The 19,990-nt window shown below is 43.4% G+C and overlaps 1 protein-coding gene across 1 annotated transcript; it reads right to left on the minus strand.

Annotated features, from left to right (window-relative positions):
* Positions 1-680: 680 nt before the first annotated feature.
* Positions 681-18,585, minus strand: LOC122909140 (glutathione S-transferase A4-like). The gene is made up of 7 exons (XM_044252886.1): positions 18,509-18,585; positions 10,980-11,086; positions 9,812-9,863; positions 6,898-7,030; positions 4,904-5,045; positions 3,425-3,556; positions 681-969 (listed from the first exon to the last, which is right to left on the minus strand). Exons 2-7 carry the CDS (start codon positions 11,064-11,066, stop codon positions 847-849), a joined length of 669 nt encoding a protein of 222 aa, XP_044108821.1. The 5' UTR covers positions 11,067-11,086; positions 18,509-18,585; the 3' UTR covers positions 681-846.
* Between the last annotated feature and the right edge of the window lie 1,405 nt (positions 18,586-19,990).

The following is a 19,990-nucleotide window of genomic DNA, read 5'->3' on the forward strand; positions in this document are numbered from 1 at the left end:
AATCTTTTTTAAAAAAAGAATGCTAGTCAATAAATTCAATAAACTCCTCCTAGATACCACATTTCTCTGGTCTAGAAGCCTATATTCTTTTCGGCTTCTTAAGAGAGAAGAGACTTTTTTTTTTTTTTCAATTTTAATTTTTAATTTTTGAAAATTTTTTTCCTTTTTTTTTTTTTTAAAGATTTTATTTTATTTATTTGACAGAGAGAGATCACAAGTAGGCAGAGAGGCAGGCAGAGAGAGAGAGGAGGAAGCAGGCTTCCTGCTGAGCAGAGAGCCCGATGCGGGACTCGATCCCAGGACCCTGAGATCATGACCTGAGCCGAAGGCAGCAGCTTAACCCACTGAGCCATCCAGGCGCCCTAATTTTTGAAAAATTTTTAAAGATTTACCCATTTGAGAGAGAGAGAGAGCGCGCGCGCGCGCACAAGCCTGTGCGGAGCCCCATGGGGGAGAAGCGTGGATCCCACAACCTTGAGATTAGGATGTGACCAAAAACCAAGAGTCAGATGCTCAACCAACTGAGCCACCCAGGCACGGGAGAGAAGAGACTTCTTAAAAGAGACTTTCCCTAAGAGATACCTTAAAAGAAAGTTCAACTTTTCCAAGCCCTTTGTTTACATTAATAATAAAAATAATTTTATAACATTTTACAATTAAAAAAAAATCACACGACAGAATGGTTTTGTATTGCATTTAATTGGTGTTTGTTCTTTCATGGTTGTATGGTTTTGTTCTTTTCAGACACTTGACTCCTAGATTCTACAATTCACTTCACTGGGCAGCCCGTACTGACGCTGTGACCCGACGGATCGTCGCTGTTGACCAGGGTAGGACCTGCTGCCATTAGAAGTGCAGGACGCTTTTGACCACTTCCACATAGTGGCTATCTGGGGGTGGCTTCCTCTGACTCCCAGGTTGCAGGAACTTCTTAATCGTAGGGATGTTGCTGATTCTTGTTTTAAATGCCTGAGATGAGAACCAGTAAAGTCAGAACCTTAATAGCAGTCATAACCTTAAACAGAACTTTTGTCACGGGAGTGTCTAGACTGTCAGCTTTCGGAGCCCAGTCTGTTGAATCTGACTTAATCCCTCAACACCTGGTTGCCAGGTGTTCCCAGGAAAGGTAATACAATGGCTAGTGTGTTTAGTGTGAATTAAATTATCTTCTTAAGGGCGCCTGGGTGGCTCAGTTGGTTAAGCGACTGCCTTCAGTTCAGGTCATGATCCCAGAGTCCTGGGATCAAGTTCCGCATCAGGCTCCCTGCTCCACAGGGAGTCTCCTTCTCCCTCTGACCTTCTCCCCTCTCATGCTCTCTCTCACTCTCTCTCAAATAAATGTAAGTAAATAAATAAAATAAACTATCTTCTTAAAATCTCACTGTCACAAGTAGATGGCACAAATTAAAAACTCTAAAAAATTAATATTCTTTGACCTATCGATTCCTGTTCTAGGAATTTATTATAAAGGTGAGCAAAGAAATCATGTTAAGAATGTTAGCAGAGTGGGGTGCTTGGGTGGCACAGTCATAAGTGTCTGCCTTTGGCTCAGGCTATGATCTCAGGGTCCTGGGATCAAGCCCTGCATTGGGCTCCCTGCTAAGTGGGAAGTCTACTTCTCCCTCATCCACTCCCCCTGCTTATATTCCTTCTCTCTCAATCTGTGTCAAATAAGTAAACAAAATCTTTTTTTAAAAAGCTAGCAGAGTGAAAAATTGAAAATAGTCTATCTTTCCAAGAAAAGAAAACTGGTCATATAAACTATGGTAAGTCCCCACAAGGGATAAAAGCAGGTAACTTAAAATGATACTGTAGGGGCGCCTGGGTGGCTCAGTGGCTTAAGCCTCTGCCTTCAGCTCAGGTCATGATCCCAGGGTCCTGGGATCGAGCCCCCCACATCGGGCTCTCTGCTCAGCAGAGAGCCTACTTCCCTTCCTCTCTCTCTGCCTGCCTCTCTGCCTGCTTATGATTTCTGTCTGTCAAATAAATTTTTTAAAAAATCTTTAAAATGATACTGTATATAAAAAGAAAGAAGAAGTTCCCTGTATTGACAGAAAAAAACCTCTAGAATGCATGGTTTAATTTAAAGAAAGAAAGAAAAAATAAAAAGTCCCCGGCAGAACAAAATATATTTGCTACTTTGTGTAAGAGAAAGCTATGGGTGGGGGTGAGAGAAAAATAAATATTCATATTTGCTGTATCTGCATAAATAGGAACACTGGGAAGGTACACAGGAAACTAATAAAAATGATTATGGGGCGGAAGATGAGAGGGTAGTGGTGGGAATGAGTTTTCTCAATTTATGCCCTTTTTATATAGTTCTGATTATTCAAAAAGATGGGGCTCTATTGTTTCATGAAAATAAAATAAAATGATATTGTAGAAGAATATTTGCTGACATGTCAAAATATTCATGATAATTTTTTTAAATGTTAAAAGCGGACCACAAAACAATATTTAGTATGATCTTATTTTGGGGGAAAAATGTAAAATAAGAGGGCAAAGAGTCTAATCCAGTAGTAGCATTAGGCTAGATAGGTCCCGTCTTTTTTTGTTTCATATAAATGCCTAGTGTAGAAACCTGAAATTCCATTTCATTGGAAGTAAGGAAAAAAAAAATACTATTCTTTTTTTTTTTTTTTTTAAAGATTTTATTTATTTATTTGAGAGAGAGAGCATGAGCGAGGAGAAGGTCAGAGAGCGAAGCAGACTCCCCATGGAGCTGGGAGCCTGATGTGGGACTCGATCCCGGGACTCCAGGATCACGCCCTGAGCCGAAGGCAGTCGTCCAGCCAACTGCGCCACCCAGGCGTCCCAAAAAAATACTATTCTTAAACCAAAAAACCTACGGTCCTCTCTTAGATAAAAGGTTTCTAAGGACCTGGAACAGAGGCTGGCTCAGGTCTGGCAGTGGCAGGATTGAGAGAGGGAGGTCTAAGGATGGGTGACACAGCAGAGACAGACAGTGACACCCAGGCAGAAGTTCTGACCAATGGAGGGACATGGTGGGATGTCCTCAACATCGGGGGTACTAAAGGGAGGCAGAGTTGTCTGGTGGGTGCTTGGGAGGGAAACAACGAAGGAAGACTTGTCAGCCTTGCTTCATCAGAAAAAAAATGTTCAAGGCATGAAAAAAAAAAAAAAAGAAAGAAAGCAAGCAAGCACTCAATATTTATGCTAGAAGCCAACATAACCTATCTCTCTCCCAACATAAGGGTTTATTTCTTAATGATCCTGTAGGGCGAGCAGGAGAAAATTGCCAAGATGAATAAAATAATGATTTTAACAAGTCTTCTTTTGAAACTGACCTGAAGATGCATTTCTTTTCTTTTCTTTCTTTTTTTTTTTTTTTGAGATGCATTTCATTTTAGCCTTCGTTTCTATTCACTATTTCCTGGGCTTCGTGTGCAAGTGAATACCCTACCTTTAGCAGCGGGAATTCAGAAAGTACAGAAGCATCGAGTTCTTCCACCATTAAAATCGCTTCTAACAGTTGTATGTCTGCCCAACTGAATTTGTTGCCAACAAGAAAATCTTCTCCATGGTCTTTCAAAATCTAAGGAAAGAGAAATAACAAAGAATATCAAATAAAAGTAAAGACTATTTTGCCTGGCTATGCACTTATAAAAGCAGGGAATCTTCTGTACAGATCAAATTTACTAAAGAATCTTTTTCTTGATAATCTCCAAGACTGCTTGGAAAGGATCAGATGAAAGCAAGTCTTAAACACTCATAAACATTGCTGTAAATTGGCACAGCCTTGTTGGGAATCTGTCAGTGATTATCAAGATACTTGGGGTAGTGAAGGGCATGAAGGGAGCTCTCTCTTACACGCCTACAGATGATTAAGTAAAACTATACCCACCAGTATAGGGAGACATAAAAGTCATGATTAGTTAGAATCAGGCTGCTACACCACAGTAGAAAATAGTATCAGAAAGCCCATTTAACATTTCAACTCAAAGAATGATACTAATTTTTCAAATGGAAGGTGTTTCAACAACACGGCACATTGCTCCTGAATAAAGAGGAACTGGATCGTCCAGGACTTTGAAGCACCGGCAGAACTCTTCATTCTAGACTAAACAGTAGTAAATCATTCTTTCCCAAGACTAAGACTGAGGCGAAATCCCGCAGACTTCCGTTTGGTAAGCCTTTATTGATGGAGCCCTCTGCTAACAAGTCTTTCTTACCATGTCCCATACTGTCCTTTAAGTCTGGAACCTTACCAGTTGTATTTCGAGAACATTCGTAATTAGGATGCTCTCCAAAATGACTTCGGGAAAGTTGTAAATTTAAAAGATCTTGTCTTTTGCTTGAGGCATGATCAGCCTCCAGTATTAAAGGTAAAGAAACATCTGACACGGTGAATTTAAGGTGTTGGGGCCCTAGGCTGCTGATGGCTTATTTTTAAAAATCGGAACAGAAATGCTGTGTCCTTTCATTGCATCTGATTTATTCCCATTCTGTCTTGTCAGAGGTTCCACATAATTACGTCCTTTTGTTTTGCAACACTTTATTAAAGTTTTGGTCCGAGCGCAGTAAAGCACCATCATAGCTTATCCTTTGAGATCCTCACCGCTGAACTATTCTTCTCAGCAACAGGAAATAAGCCCTGCATCCTTACATGTCGGGAAGCAGCAGTGGGAACTTGCTGCGTCCCAAATCTGACTCTCAGTTCCCATCCCTCTCTGGAATGGGGCGGTAGGGTACTGGAGGCCGCTCGAGGACGTCAGCCCCGCCCCCTGTTCCCCGCCCTCACCCTCGCCACGCCCCCACACCCGCAGGATCTGCGCGCGCAGCCGGCGCCGACAGGAATCCGGTCTCTCGCGAGAGCACCTAGGCGTTTGTCCCCGTTCGGCTGGGTCCTCGCCCGGCCGCAAACCGGGTCCCTGCCCCCTACCTTCTCGAAGACGGGGAAGTAACGAGTTTTCGCTCTCTTCACGACTAAAGCAAGACTCTCCTCTTTTTCCGCGGGGGGTTTGAACGCAGCCACGGCGATCATTAGCATGAGGTCCAGGGTGCCGTCCGTGTACATGTTGATCCTGACAAAACAGCGCGTGGAACCTTATGAGGATGGGGGTTTGCTACTTCGCCTCTGCGATGGCGGAAATGGATATAGGAGGAGATGACTTGTCGCACCCCTTCCCTTAAGAGTCCGTGCGCAGGAATGATTTCTGGACCCAGAGCCCTCCAAGGGACCCGAGGATATGAGGGTCTCTGGAAATGCTTACTGCAAGAAGGGATGTGTGGAAAAAATTAACAAGTGCCTCCAAGCTGAAGTCTGCCGTAAATAGATAAATAAGTTATTATGGTTTTAAAAACCCAACCGGATGAAGTTTACCGGAAGTCCGAGACTATTGGTACCAGAACCTTTTCACTTCTTTAGGGAAAATAAATAATTTAGCGGGTTCTCCCCTGACCTGGCAACTGAGAAAGAAAAGTGTGCTTTCCTACTCAGATCGGACACCTGGATTTCATTCTCTAAAATTTTCCTTTCACTGACAAACACAGAAAAGGTAAAAAACAACAACAATAATAACCAAGAATGGTAGATACATTACCATGGATTATTGGCCTAATTGGCGGAGTTACGCTGAGCAAGTTACTTCTACAACCAATGTGCAAACATTAAGGGTTGTGTGTCTGTATCCCTCCTATATGCTAATTGCCCAACAAATTTGGTTCAGTGGTCATCTTTGTCTTTGCTTTATAACATATAAAAAGCATAATTTGCTTTATTGTCCCATCTGAATTACAAATTATTTTTCCTACAGGTTAGATTGTTACCTAGACGGTCACTTGAATTGTAAAAAACAAACAAACAAACAAACAAACAAAACAACGAACACATGCATCAAAACGATGAGAAACAGATTGCTTTTGTATATTAGTACTTGTTTACAGTGTTCTAAAAGGATTCTTTTCACACCCTGTTTGAAATTGCTTCTCTTGCCATGTATTTTGGAGATTGCAAGTTAGGATGACCGTTTTCTGGGATGATCTCATTCATAACTTGCTTTGACTAACGGAATGAGGTGGAATTGAGCAGTTCTGAATTTAAGAGGCCTCGTGTGCTTTCAGTCTCTCTCCTAGAACCCTCCCTAGCTGCCCCAAGAACAAGCTACCTGTGGGAGGATGAGAGACATATGGCCCACTTGCCCCTGGGTTGATACTCAGCACCCCAAACCAGAGCCTCCTGGCTGACTACTGGTGGACCACAGGTCACATGACTGAGTCCAGCCAAGAGGAGTCAAGCCTGCCCCAGATACGCCAACACCCACAAGATACAGTAATAAATACATGCTGATTTAAGTCACTGAGTTTCAAGGTGATATGCTATACAGCATTATTTGTAGTAATAGACCACTGATACAATGCTCAATGTTTGTTTGCCCTGTCAGTCATTTCCACCTTCATGCTATAGAGTTTAGCAGATCATTTTATAAGAACATATTTTTTTAGGAGTGGGGAGAGAATATGAGAATGTTGAATGCACACCACCATGAGTAGTAAAAGGAAACGCTGGAGTACTTACTCTGTTATGCACAAGACATTTGGGTATAGCAAGAGCATCTCCCTGTTGTTCCCCTTGCCTTCTCCCCCCCAGTCTAGGCTGAAAGGCAACACCGTAACTGGGTCGCAGCTGGTGTAGGACTACAGAGCTTAGATAAGAATCAAGTACAGAGACACCTGGGTGGCTCAGTGGGTTAAGCCTCTGCCTTAGGCTCAGGTCATGATCCCAGGGTCCTGGGATCGAGCCCCACATCATGCTCTCTGCTCCGCAGGGAGCCTGCTTCCCTCTCTCTCTCTGTCTACTTGTGATCTCTCTCTGTCAAGTAAATAAATAAAATCTTAAAAAAAAAAAATCAAGTACAGCTGTGAATGCTATGCTACCTGACTGTCTCCTTCAGGTCTTTTCCATACAAGTCGTACTTGGCGGCAAGGTAGCTGAGGATGGCTCTGGTCTGCGTGAGCACCATTCCATCAATTTCAACCATAGGCACTTGGCCGAAAAGCAGGCGTCCATCTGTGGATTGAGCAAAGCGAGGTTAGAAAACTCTCCTTCCATGGTTCTGGTAAGCCTGCAGGAGGGTTTCTTTAATTTTGTTGAATGATTTGGTTTTCATCCAAAGTGGTGAGCTAAAGACCCCAGCTGTTGAGGAAATGCCTATCATTTGCTTTATTGAAAATCTGAGATTTGCTTCACGGTTTCATGCATTTTTGTTTGTTGGTTAATCACGATTGTTTAAGATGCTGTACATTTACTATGACTGTTACAGTGTAAGTGCTTCTGGGTGTATGAGAATCATCTCACCGTGGTAGGTTGTTAAAAATACTCACCCCACTCCCCAGATATTCTGATTCAGGAGTGGAGGATGGGAGCCTGAATTCCTTGGAAAGCATAGCGGGCATTACTCCAGGCCTATGTGGCAGCAGGACAGATGCAACAGCAAGAACCCAGGCAGACCAGGTCCAAATGCCAGCTTTAGCCCTCCCCAACCATGCGACTTTAAGTGAATGACCTAACTGAGCTTGAGTTTCCTTTGCTCTAAAATGGTAATCATATCTATTTAGCAGGATTTTTGAAAGGATGAAACGAGATAAATAAAACAATACGGTCAATAATTAGTGTTCAGTGAAGTTAAATTTTCTTCTTTGTGAGTGACCGCCTATATAAGTAATGCATTTAAAGATGCACTATAAATAGTGCTCTTTTCATAGGGTCTTGAAGAAATAAATGGCCTTTAAATTTCCTTTGCCACCCCTATGTTGCTGAGAATAAGGAACTTATTCCTTATTCTTATCCAGAATAGGAACCAGACATCATTAGTGCATTGGCAAAGGCCAGAATTAATTTCCCCACCTTCCAATACTGTTGCCACTTGACTTAATGAGAACCAGTAGAGGAACTTACCAGAGAGCCAGTGTCTCTGTCTAGTTGATGACTTCAGGCAAGTCTCTGTCTTCCCTGAGCCTATTTTCTGATCTGCCCATTGTAGAGTTTCCTTGAGCAAAAATAAGATCATGCCTGTGGCCGTGCTTTGGAAATATTGGTACTATTAATAATGCAGAGATTGTAAAATCTCCATTTCCTAAAGGCAGTTCTACATTTGTCCAACATTGAATGAACATCTAAACTGGGCTCTGTGCTACGGCTTGTTAGTGAGGCAGAAGTCCATTAGATAAGACATGCTTCTCAGAACTGATGATCTTCTTCAGAAGCTTTTTTAAAACTCTCATATCAAGAGTATAGGAAAGGATCTTTGAAGCCATTTAGCTCACTCATGCAGTACACTATGGCACTATGAAGGCCAAGGGGGCAAACATGACTTGCTCGAACTCACTACAGAAGTGGGCCACCTGAGCTTCAGCCAACAGTCCCTCTCTGTCTCCTCTTCACTAATAATAATGCCCAGGAGAATGTCTCAAGCACCCGAACAGCATCACAGACTCAGGGAGGGATGGAGGATTTCACAGGCTGTTAGGGAAGAGTTCTTGCCAGAATCATCATGGAAGATGATTATTGTCTTTATTTATTGTCTCTATTTATTGTCGTTTTCATGGAAGAGTTTCTGGAGATGCCTTTCATTTACTTATTCAATACATATGTACTTAATCCCTACTACATACCAGGGACTGGCCTCATTTGGGGTGGAGTAGGGCAGAAACAAAGAGAATGGGGAACTTCAGGGATAATCCAGACAATAAATTCCTGGGCAAGAATTGGGTAAGAGGCTAGCCAGCCTTCCCCATTTAGCGAGATCTACTGGTATGCTCTATCTGTGACCACAGAGATTATCTTTATTTTATGGTAAGGAGATAAGATGTGGAGAAGTTAAAGGTCTTCTGCAAAGTCATACAGTTTGTAAATGGCGGGTCTGCTTATTACTAGTTGAATGTTTCTCAAAAAAAAATAATATGTGTCAATTTCATGACTGTTTATCAGCAATGGTGAGAATATCCATGTTTCCTTAGGTAAGGAAAGTAACATTGTGGCTGTTAGATGGTTAAGAAGCACTATGAAAGTCAGAATGCCTGGGTGGCTCAGTGTGTTACAGCCTATACCTTTGGCTCAGGTCATGATCTCAGGGTCCTGGGATTGAGCCCCACATTGGGCTCTCTGCTCAGCGGGGAGCCTGCTTCCCCCTTATCTTCTCTCTGCCTGTCTCTCTGCCTACTTGTGATCTCTATCTATCCAATAAATAAATAAAATCTTTTTTTTTAAAAAAAAAGCACTATGAAAGTATTAGTATTTTCTCTTGGTGTGAGAAACTTTTCTAGGGAATTGTAAGGATGAAGGAGGACTTCTTCCAAATTTAACCAAATTTCGGTCTTTTTGATAATCTTAGTTCTACTATGATGTGATAAGATGGTGTCTGATAATCTGTTGAAACCAGAAAGAAAGAATGAATGTGAGCCATGAGAACTAGAGAGTATCTTAGCTCAAATTCCCTTCCCTTTTTCTCTCTCCCTTCCAATCCACTGGATCATTATTTAAGAATTCTTAAAGCATTCTTTAGTGGGGTGGCGAGTATTGAGCAAATTAGCTGAGTCAAACCCATGCTACCATCTCTAACTGAGATCCAGGTCAGAGTCTACTTCATAAGCTTTTATGACAGCTAACGACACAATGCAGATGATAAATTTAGCCCTGGGGACAGGGACACAGTGAGCACTGGTTCAGTGCGAGCAGTACTTTTTCTATAGTTGTCACTCCATTGTTCCGTGTTCTGTATTGAAAAGAATATTTCCAGAAACAAATGTTTATTTTTCCCAGTAAGAAAACATTGACTAAGTCTAGGCTCACCTTTCAGCAACTTCTCATATTGTTCTGTTGTTTCAATAAATTCTTCTTCAAACTAGATAGAGGATAGAAACTTGGTTATAACTTTAATGTCCTGGAGTGGAGGGGGGCAGAGATATGTTCACAGTATAAAGTACCCAATGAATTTCAGAATGAAAATTTTAAAAGGAACCACAAAGTTGTCAATTTCCACACCGCTGAAAATTCCACCAGTGTGTGTGTAGATTACTTTATATGGGCATGGGACTGGCACCCCTTTTGGGACTTTGCCTACTTATAGGATCCCCTCAGTCCCATTAATATTTTCCTCTTTCTTCACCTTAGCTCTTTTTTCTCTCCAAATTATTGTCTTTTTCATCAGCTTCCCTCAATGATTTCCCTTTTTCCATTCCTCGCTTTCTTTTCTTTTCTCTCTTGTGTGTCATTATCCCTCTCAGGTCAAATTAAATTTCTCTTTGATCCTCATACATTCAATGAAAAAGGGTCTGAAGATTATTACTCAGGTGGGTTGTCATTATTTATTGATGGAATCCCTAAAACTCCTGTGGGAAAGAGTGATTTTTTTGGTCCCCTAAATTTGAGATGGGGTTAGGATAAGGTGAACAAAACAAAGAAGGTCATGTATGGGTCCTTGTCTTAAAGAATGGCATTCAAAGGGGAAAAAGAAGTTCACACCTGTCTGAAACCAAACAATTCCAAAGAATTTGTGAAAATCTATGGAAAAGTCAATGGTTAGGGAATTCAGAATTAAGGAAAGATCCCAGTGGGGCAGACCTTTCCAAGAAGGGCTCAAGAAGAAACCAGACTGCATTTGGGCCTAAGGTTCCAGTAGGCAGCCAGGGGTGGAGTAAGACTGAGGTGTCAGGCCAGAGCCAGGAGAACCACAGGAAATCAGTTGGTTCCTGTACAGACTCCTCTCTCTCCTCTGTCTTATGAATCACCATGGCCTCTTGGGCCTCTATCAAGCTTCCAGAACATCTCCCTAGGCTTCTACCCTCCCATCCTTGCTTACACAGAAGACTGTGATCCCTCTCTCACCTCTTACAAAGAAAGGTATGTGGAAAGGGAAAGAGTAGATCTATCTTTATGGCACCATCCTAAATTTTGAAGGGGGAAGAGGACCACTCCAGTCCACCCAAATTACCCTTTCTTTTCCCAGTCAGGAACCAACCTCCACTCCAGCTGCAGCCAACAGCCAGCGGATCGACTCCATCCTGCCCCTGCCACGGAAGTAGAAGAGCTTGGGTTTGGTTGCCATGACTCTGGGCTTGGGGTTTTCTGAAGGGCAAAACAAGAAAAATAAGAAAAGCAAGAGAAAAATGATCATGGAAGCAGGATGGTTGTCACCGCTGGTGAGGAGAACAAGGGGTGTGATTTGGGAGGGACATAGGGGAGGAGTCTGGAGTGCTATTAATATTCTGTTTCTTAAACAAAATTAACAACCAGTCTTTATAACTAGTCTTTAAACTGTACATAAAATACACTCTCCTGTATGTATGCTCTATCTCACAATTTAAGAAAAAAGAAAGCACAAACGATACATACCAAGGTCTCGAGGTATTCCATAGATTTGAGAGTCTCTGGTGTTTTGAGATAGGATCCAGGAGTTTTTATGATGGTTTTGTGAATGACCTTGCAAAAAGAAAATCTTATCTAACAGTGTCAGGGAGCTGGGCTGGTTAGGACTGAAATGTTTCTTGGGAGTTGGGCATGCTTTTGTCTCTGTTGCAAGACTTTTCTGAGTGTTGGGGGAGACAAAGACAAAGGCAGGCCTAGTCAGGACCAGGATTCTAGTCGACCCAGGCACCAGGGAACCAGGCAGACTTAGGCCCAGTTCAGTACCTCTGTCTACCTGCATGTCCTCATCTGCAACTGGGAAGGATGGCACTAGGTGACCCACAACCTTTTAAAGAAGAGGATAGGGCTAATGGGAGCATGCCTGATCTGCACTTTCCACCTAGCTGTGGCAAGGGTCACCAGTGGTTATGATGTTAGTGACCCCTGCCTGTCTCACAGGATTACTGAACATGCTTTGAGAATACCAAAAGCTCTATACCAACTTAGAGGACTACTGGGTCTCCCTGTCTCACATTTGCCACTCTGGCCCCATAGGCAGCAATGCATGCTTCAAGGAAATGGCAAGAAAGCCAGGCTTCTGGCACAGGTGGTGCATGGGGTGGTGTGGCTGGGAGGGTGCACCCTTGGGATGATGCATGGCTCTTGGAGAGACTGACCTTAGCTCTCTAACGCAGCACTCACTGTGGTCCTTTGCCTACTAAGTGCCAAACTGCAAGTATCCTGTCCTAGCTAGGATTCTGCTTGAGGATGCTGCCTGTGCTAACAAAATTCACCAAAAAATTAGAAATCAGCTTGGTAGGGGCACCTGGGCGACTCAGGTCATGACCCCTGGGGTCCTGGGATCGAGTCCTGCATTGCACTCCCTTATCAGCAGGAAGCCTACTTCTCCCTCTCCCACTCCCCCTGCTTCTGTTCCCTCTCTCACTGTGTCTCTGTCAAATAAATAAATAAAATCTAAAAAAAATTTTTTTTTTTTAAAAATCAGCTCGGTAGCTCGGTAGATAATGAAAACTTTGACTGTAAAATACCCACAATCATGACAGCAAAGGCACTCGGGTCGGGTTCACAAAATCTTAAAAGTATCTTGAAGCAATACTACCCACAACCACCCTATTTTCTTATATGCTGCATTTACAGTTTAACTCTTAGAAAAATTGAATTCCTTTCCTCCTTTTTTTTTTTTTTGTAATATGGAACACGTCACAAACATGTGCGTCATGTTTGCCTGGAGCTGTGGTCATCTCTGTGTTTTTCCAGTTATAGTGTATGTGCTACCAGAGCCACGCTAATTCCTTTCTTGCGGCGGTCTTGTCATGTTCTGGGCACTGCTTCTGTTGGGTTGCTGTCAGGAGTCCTTCCTCTAAATTTGCCTCTTTAGCTACTGAGTGTTGAAAGTTACAGGAACTTCCTAAAGACCCACTACTTTATTGTCTTGGGAAACACAATGATTAAAAAGGCACCCAAATTCCCCAATTAGAGAAATATGTTTGAGTGTAGTAACACACTGCTAACACACGTTAGAGTGAACCTTGCAACAAAATTAATGATGAGAGGGAGAAGAGAAATGGTGGCTTCGTGTTAAACTCTCCCTGGTGAAAAAACTCTTGAATTCTCTGGTCACCTCCAGGGTCCCAAATAAGATGGTTAAGGAGCAAACGTAAGCAAGACAAACACACAGACAAACAACTACAAATATCCAACAGCAGCAAACTCTGGGTGATTGGCAAATGATTCAAACCCTCCCTCTGAGAACCCCTTCCAGGTCTCATCCTTCCTGCTGCCTTCAGACAAAAATAAAGCGATACTGGTGAAGTTAAATATCCCCACCCGTCTAGAGGAGCTCCTTCTCTCCACTCTCTGCTTAGCACACAGACCTCCAACCAGTCTGACCCCTCTCCACCTGCTCTGAGAGACGGGGATGAGGCTGTGAATCCAGCCAGGGCTGGTCTCAGGTTAATTTCTGTTGTTCTGTGTTCCTGAAACCTTCCAACAGTCCAAATTCTGTTTGAAATAAATCTTCCTTTTTTTTTTTTTTTAAAGATTTTATTTATTTATTTATTTGACAGAGATCACAAGTAGGCAGAGAGGCAGGCAGAGAGACAGAGGAAGCAGGCTCCCTGCAGAGCAGAGAGCCCGATGCGGGGCTCGATCCCAAGACCCTGGGATCATGACCTGAGCTGAAGGCAGAGGCTTTATTTAACCCACTGAGCCACCCAGGCGCCCCTGTTTGAAATAAATCTTACAGTGGGAGAATGTGGGACATATGAACACCTGCAAACACCTTTTTTATAGTAATTCTATCCTGCTCCCCCAGTTAGCCAGAGCTGAACATTATTCTTTGGTGTAGACCATGAATTCAGAAAAGGTCTTATCTGGTAGCCTCCAGAATGTTGTTTCTAGGCAATGAATGGTCACTTATATGCAGGCCGAATGGTCTTTCTTCTGACTCTTCTCTTAGTCATTTGAGACCTACAGAGATTAAAATCCTAGCCCCAGATTGCCCACAAGAGACAGTTAACGTAATACGACTACTGAGTGTCCTAACACTCAGGCTGTCTGGAGGCTCCAGACATCGTATTTATTCCAGAGACCCAGTGAAGTCTCTCAGATGAGAGGCAGCAAAATGTAGTCCGAAAATGATCAAGAGAGGGCAAGCTTCTTGCTGGCATGGCAGGAGCAACACTCAAGAGATGCGAGCCCTTCGAGGTGCTGGAATGAAACAGTGGGAGCTGGCGACATCAGGTAGACGGGAGGCTGAGTACCAGGAGTGGAAGGGGGTGTGTTCCTTTGGGAGGGACGTTTTCACTGGGTGAGAAGGGAAAGTTGTGCTCCTTTGGGTCTATAACCAATAATGTGGATTCATAGCCACTCTGGGTTCACTGAGAGAATGAACCCTGAGAAAGCTGAGGGCTCGGATGTGACTCCAGTCCCATTTATTCACAGCCCCTCTACCAGGCACGATACCCAACTATGTCCAGTCCTTAAATGGACTATCCCCATCTTTCAAAGGCGGGGGGGCTCTGGGCTTTATAGAGTCATGATTCCTCACTAATGTTGTACAACCTTTTCCCACCTCTGTGAGCCTCGGTCTCCTCATCCTTAGAATGCGTATGGTGGTTGCCCTACTGACGTCAGGGGGCTATTGTGAGGGCTGAGGACTAAATAAAGTAATGGACAAAACACACATCACAATGGAAATATTCATTCCTTTCGTGAGAAATAAAGGGAACAAAGAAGAGTGTTTTCTGGATTTCATCCAGAATGCAGACACTCTGCGAACATAGCCGCTGAAAGATCCAGAACCCGAGGTGTTGAGCTCACCATAAACAAGTCTGGTTTTTGTGCAGCTAATATGGACCAACAGGTATGTTCTGAATTAAACCTAGTTCACCAGCTAGGCTTCCTGTCAAGGGCTTATTACATTGGAAATTAAAAGGCATCTCTTAGGGCTTGCAAACATCCCCCAAAAGCAGCTTCACCTGAGATGAGCCCTGGGAGGCCCGCCCCACCCCCAACCCAGAGCTCCGGAGGCCCGTGTCTAAGGCAGCAACGATGTCATCGCATACTTTGGATGGTCAGAGTGTGGGCCTTGGTTTTTAAAAAAACATGCCCAAAATCTTTCAGAAAATGTGGGGATGCCTGGGTGGCTCAGTCAGTGAGGCAATCCGATCTTGGTTTTGGCTCAGGTCATAATCTCAGGGTTGTGAGATCAGGCCCCCCGTTTGGGCTCCATGCTCAGCGTGGAGTCTACCTGAGGATTCTCTCCCTCTTCCCCCCAAAATAAGTAACATTTTTTTTTTAAAAAAGAAGAAAGAAAAGAAAATGTGGAAGAACTCATATCTGAGTTTGCCCTGGGTACCAATAAAAGCCAAGACCTAAGCTGAAATTTGAGCTCCATTTCTCCCTTGGGCAAGTTTCTTAAACTCTCTGAGCCTGTTTCCTCATTTGTGCAGTAAGACTAATTGTTCCTAATTCATGTGGGTCGTTATGAGGTGGAAATAAGGTCATGTGTGCAAACCGCTAAGCACCGTAAGGACTCAAATAATGATACACACACACACAAACACACACACACACACAGGCATGCAAACATATGTGCACACACATCCATGTCTCCAGATGGCAGCAAACATTCATGTGAGAGAAAAGCAGTGAAATTTGCTTCTGAAAGGAAGGGAAGTCATTCTCTAGGACTGTGATTTCGGACCAGCAGCATTGGCTTCCCCAGGAGGCTGACAGTGAACTTAGAATTGCAGACTCTAAGTCCCTGGGGCAGAGTGACTGAATCAGAGCCTACATTTTTCTCAAGAGCCCTGGACAACTGACTTGTATATTAAAATGAAGTTTGAGGGGCACCTGGGTGACTCAGTGGGTTAAACCCTCTGCCTTTGGCTCAGGTCATGATCCCAGGGTCCTAGGATCGAGCTGGGAGCCTGCTTTCCCCTCTCACGCTAAGCCTGCCTCTCTGCCTGCTTGTGATCTCTCTGTCAAACAAATAAATAAAATCTTTAAAAATAATAATAATAAAATAAAATGAAGTTTGAGAAGCCAGGTCTGGAGTGAAAACCCAGCAAAATTGCATCAGGGGCTCGGTGTGTGGCTGTGGGTCATTCTTCTCAGGGACAGTTGTGCAGGTATAAATTGCAGAAAAGGATGCCTGAAAAACAGGGTGAGCAAATGGTGAAGTGTTGGAATTGTGTGTAGCTAAGAAGAAGAAGGGCAGAAGAAATTGGGGTGATTATGAGTGAATTTCCCATGTTACATCATTTTTGTTGACCTCCTTTGAGATGTGAGTAAGGCCTTCTTCAAACCCCAAGTTGAACCAAGTAACAGGTGTGTAGCTTCTTTCCAATCCTGGAGCGGGTCTGGAAGAAATGTCAGGTGCCTGAACTATAAACATGGAAGTGGGTTCAGAATCTGGTAACCTCTTTCATTTCTTCCAGTTTTAACAGTCTTTCTGATCTTATGTCTCTTCCCTTGTCTTCATTCTTTGCCCTATGCGCCTAACTGCAGAACAAACACATTGGGAAAGCAGCCAGTCTTTTGGGGGCGAAACTCTACTGCCATTCTGGAAAGCCGGGGTGAAACAGCACACGTTTTTATCAACTATTTGAACAGTCAGGCAAAAGGTAGGATTTTATTGAATTTTCTGGATGACGAACATTTTAAGGGGTTCATTTAAGAGGCTTCCAGTTTTAGCAGATGCTCTGGGCCAGAATATAAGATGTAAATTCTAAATCTATTATTAATAGAAATAGCTATAACATTTACTTTGGCTTCTCCAGTGGGTCAGAATGGGCTATCTTCATTACAACCAGCAGATCAAAATGTGTTACTTAGCCAAACAACAACAACAACAACAACAACTAAAAACAAAAAACCAACAAAACAAAACAAAAAACCAAAAACACACCTCTCCCAGATAGCCCTATATTCCCCACAAAACTTAAACTTGCTAGACTGGAGATACGTAGCATCAATTTAGCCCTAAGTACATAATGTTTCAGACAAAGAATATGTTCAAGTTCGGAAAATAGCAATATTAACAGCATCACCGAGACTTTCAGTAGAGTTTCAAAGTATAGCTAAATAGAGCCTTCAAGTTACAGTCCATTTATAATGGCCTGGAATTATTTCTATTTTCCTAACATGACCTATTAGCAAAATCAGACATGTTATCAAAAGATAAGCCTCCTATATGGAACTAGCTCTTCCGAAAACCAGCTCAAGCACTTACCTGGCTTTTTTTTTTTTAATTTTATTTAGTTCTTGACAGAGAGAGAGAGATTGATTGAGCACAAGCTGGAGGAGTAGCAGGCAGAGCGAGAGGGAGAAACAGGTTCCCTGCTGAGTAAGGAGCCTGAATGGGGCTTGATCCCAGGACGCTGGGATCATGACCTGAGTCGAAGGCAGTTGCTTAACCCACTGAACCACCTAGGCGCCCCACCTGGCATTTTTAATACACAAATAGCCAAAGGAGATTTCTGGGTGGGGTGAGGTTTGAGTCACTTCTGTCACAGGACGATTAGGGCGGTAGCTCTAGGCCAGTGTTGCTGGCATGCTAAGTAATTTCTCCAAAAAGCCCAATATTTGAATTTCAGAAACTATATTTCCTTTCTGTTAGGGTCTAAAGGATTGAGTCACGTTTCCAAAACTGACGAGAAGTCAACGTCTATACCCAGCCTTATAAACTGAAATGAAAAATAGACCTGAGCTACGAAAGAGACGTTCACCTGCCCAGGTGATTGAGGCTGCTGGGAGAATAAGCGCAGTGCACCACATCCTGCCGCACCGCTGTTTAATGATTAGGACAAGTCCTAGGAAAATTATTTCAGGGCTTGACTAGAGGCCCCTCTGCTTTTCAACTTAGCATAGACCCACAGGGATACAGGACCTCAGAGGAAGGCCCCCTCGTCAAGTTATTTGAATTATATCCTCCAAGCATATGCAGACACCTAAGAAGGAGATTTAACCTTTCTGTGAGGCACTGCCTGTGTTCTCTTCAACTTATACAGAAATATCAGATTTGGGGGCACCTGGGTGGCTCAGTCGGTTAAGTGTCTGCCTTCAGCTCAGGTCATGATCCCAGGGTCCTGAGATCAAGCCCTGCATCAGGCTCCCTGCTCCGTGGAGAGCCTGCTTCTCCCTCTTCCTCTGCCCTTTTGCCCTGCTCTTTTTCTCTCTTTCTCAAATAAATAAATTCTTTAAAAAAAAAAAAATGAGATTTGCCTGAGGAAGAAAAAAAAAATGTAATGGCTCAAAAGCTTCAATTCTGGTAAGTGGGTTATTTCCATCAATCAACTGAAACACCACTTGACTCTTACATATTTTTAAAATTCCATTTCACATGTGGTACGGGGGTCTGGTGGCATTTTAATGTCATACACAGGCAATGAAAGTCTTTAAAAGGCCTTATCTAAATATACATTTGCCATCTCATTTTCATGTACCCATCTACTCTGCATAAAAATATGTTCTTTTTGATATAAGCAAGTTTAAAATAATAGGCATTAAATTAGTCACAAAGTTAGAGCAATTGCTGACTGTAAGCTGCAAAACCGGCCACAGAATATAACTATCTAGCCACAGCCGAGAAGAGTGTGTAAGAAATCCACCACTAACCTTCTCTCTTCCTGGCTCTCCTCTCAGGGTGCCTCCCGGAGATCAAGAGAGGGTTTATAACTCTTTCCCATTAAATGCCCCACCCACGCAAGGGATTAGCCAATGGAGCACTCCAGTTTGTACACACCTCTGGGGTTTCACTTTATATCTGTTATTTGTGGATCTGAGAGCATACCGAGTTGCCCAAGTAAGAAGAAGGACTTCACTGGCTTCCTGAACCAATATTTACTGAGTACCACTCTGTGCCAGGCACTATTTTAGGCCCCCGGTCTAAAATGGTGGGCGTGACAGCCCCAATTCCTGCCCCCCATGGTGCTCACATTCTAGTTGGGGAAGACCGGCAGCATCAATATATGAACAAATCAATGTCGTGTGTTAAAAATAACAGTAGTGACAGACGATGATAGCTGATGAATGTGACATCTGTAACAGAAATGTTACAAGGGGCCGGAAGGAGGAATCAGGAAGACTCTGTTGTAAGATCCCTGCACTACCCATCAGGTATCTTTTTTATTTTTTTTTAAGATTTTATTTATTTATTTGACAGACAGAGATCACAAGTAAGCAGAGAGGCAGGCAGAGAGAAAGGAAAGCAGGGTCCTTACTGAGCAGAGGACCCGATGCGGGGCTTGATCCCAAGACCCTGAGATCATGACCTGAGCCGAAGACAGAGGCTTAACCCACTGAGCCACCCAGGTACCCCCTACCCCCAATCAGGTATCTTATTTGGAAGTGGTCCTGCAGACTTTCTGAGCGGCTGGTAGCGGGTCTCAGATTCATTAAGTGCTGCCCCTCTCCTGTTTAGACACCACACAGCCCCTTGATGTGCTGTTCCACACTTTTGACCGCTTGATCTACTTATTGGGACTCTAGTTGGTGAACCTCCTGGTTCCTCTGCCTGGGTTCAGCCCTGAACCCTCTCGCACACTGTTGTTTTTAAGGAACAACGATTTCTCCTGCCTGACCACTTACTCTATGACCAGAGGCTGGTGGCTCAGGAAAATGAGGGTGGGTGCCGTGGGCTGAGACTAAAGGGCAGGAGTCTGGACTAAAAGGGGACAGGGACAAGATTGGGGTAATGCCACCTGAGGCAAGATGGGGGAGGAGGGAGACTTGTTTTTAGTATGGGAAGGGCCCAGCACCATTTAAGGTCATGTACCTGTGGGCAGGAAAGACCGGGGCCTGCGTCTTCACGTGACAGCACGGCCTGCTGTGTTTATTGTCTCTAATTCTCTTAGTGCAAAAACCAACATTCCTCGCTGGTTGTTTCCTCAGAGACAGCCTTGAGCGCCCCCTCGTGTTTAAGAGAAGTACAACCCAATGATTACAAAAAGGCTTTGAGTCCACGTATTGCCAGGCAATGGCATTCCCTCGTAAAATCACACCAAAATCATAGTATAAAATAGTGCAAAATTGCTGCCATCCCACACAACTCCATTATACAGACCCCTGGGTGTTATCAAGTCAATGTCTGGTTCCTAT

This window comes from Neovison vison, chromosome 1 (genome assembly GCF_020171115.1).
Source record: "Neovison vison isolate M4711 chromosome 1, ASM_NN_V1, whole genome shotgun sequence".
In the NCBI taxonomy this organism is placed as follows: domain Eukaryota; kingdom Metazoa; phylum Chordata; class Mammalia; order Carnivora; family Mustelidae; genus Neogale; species Neogale vison.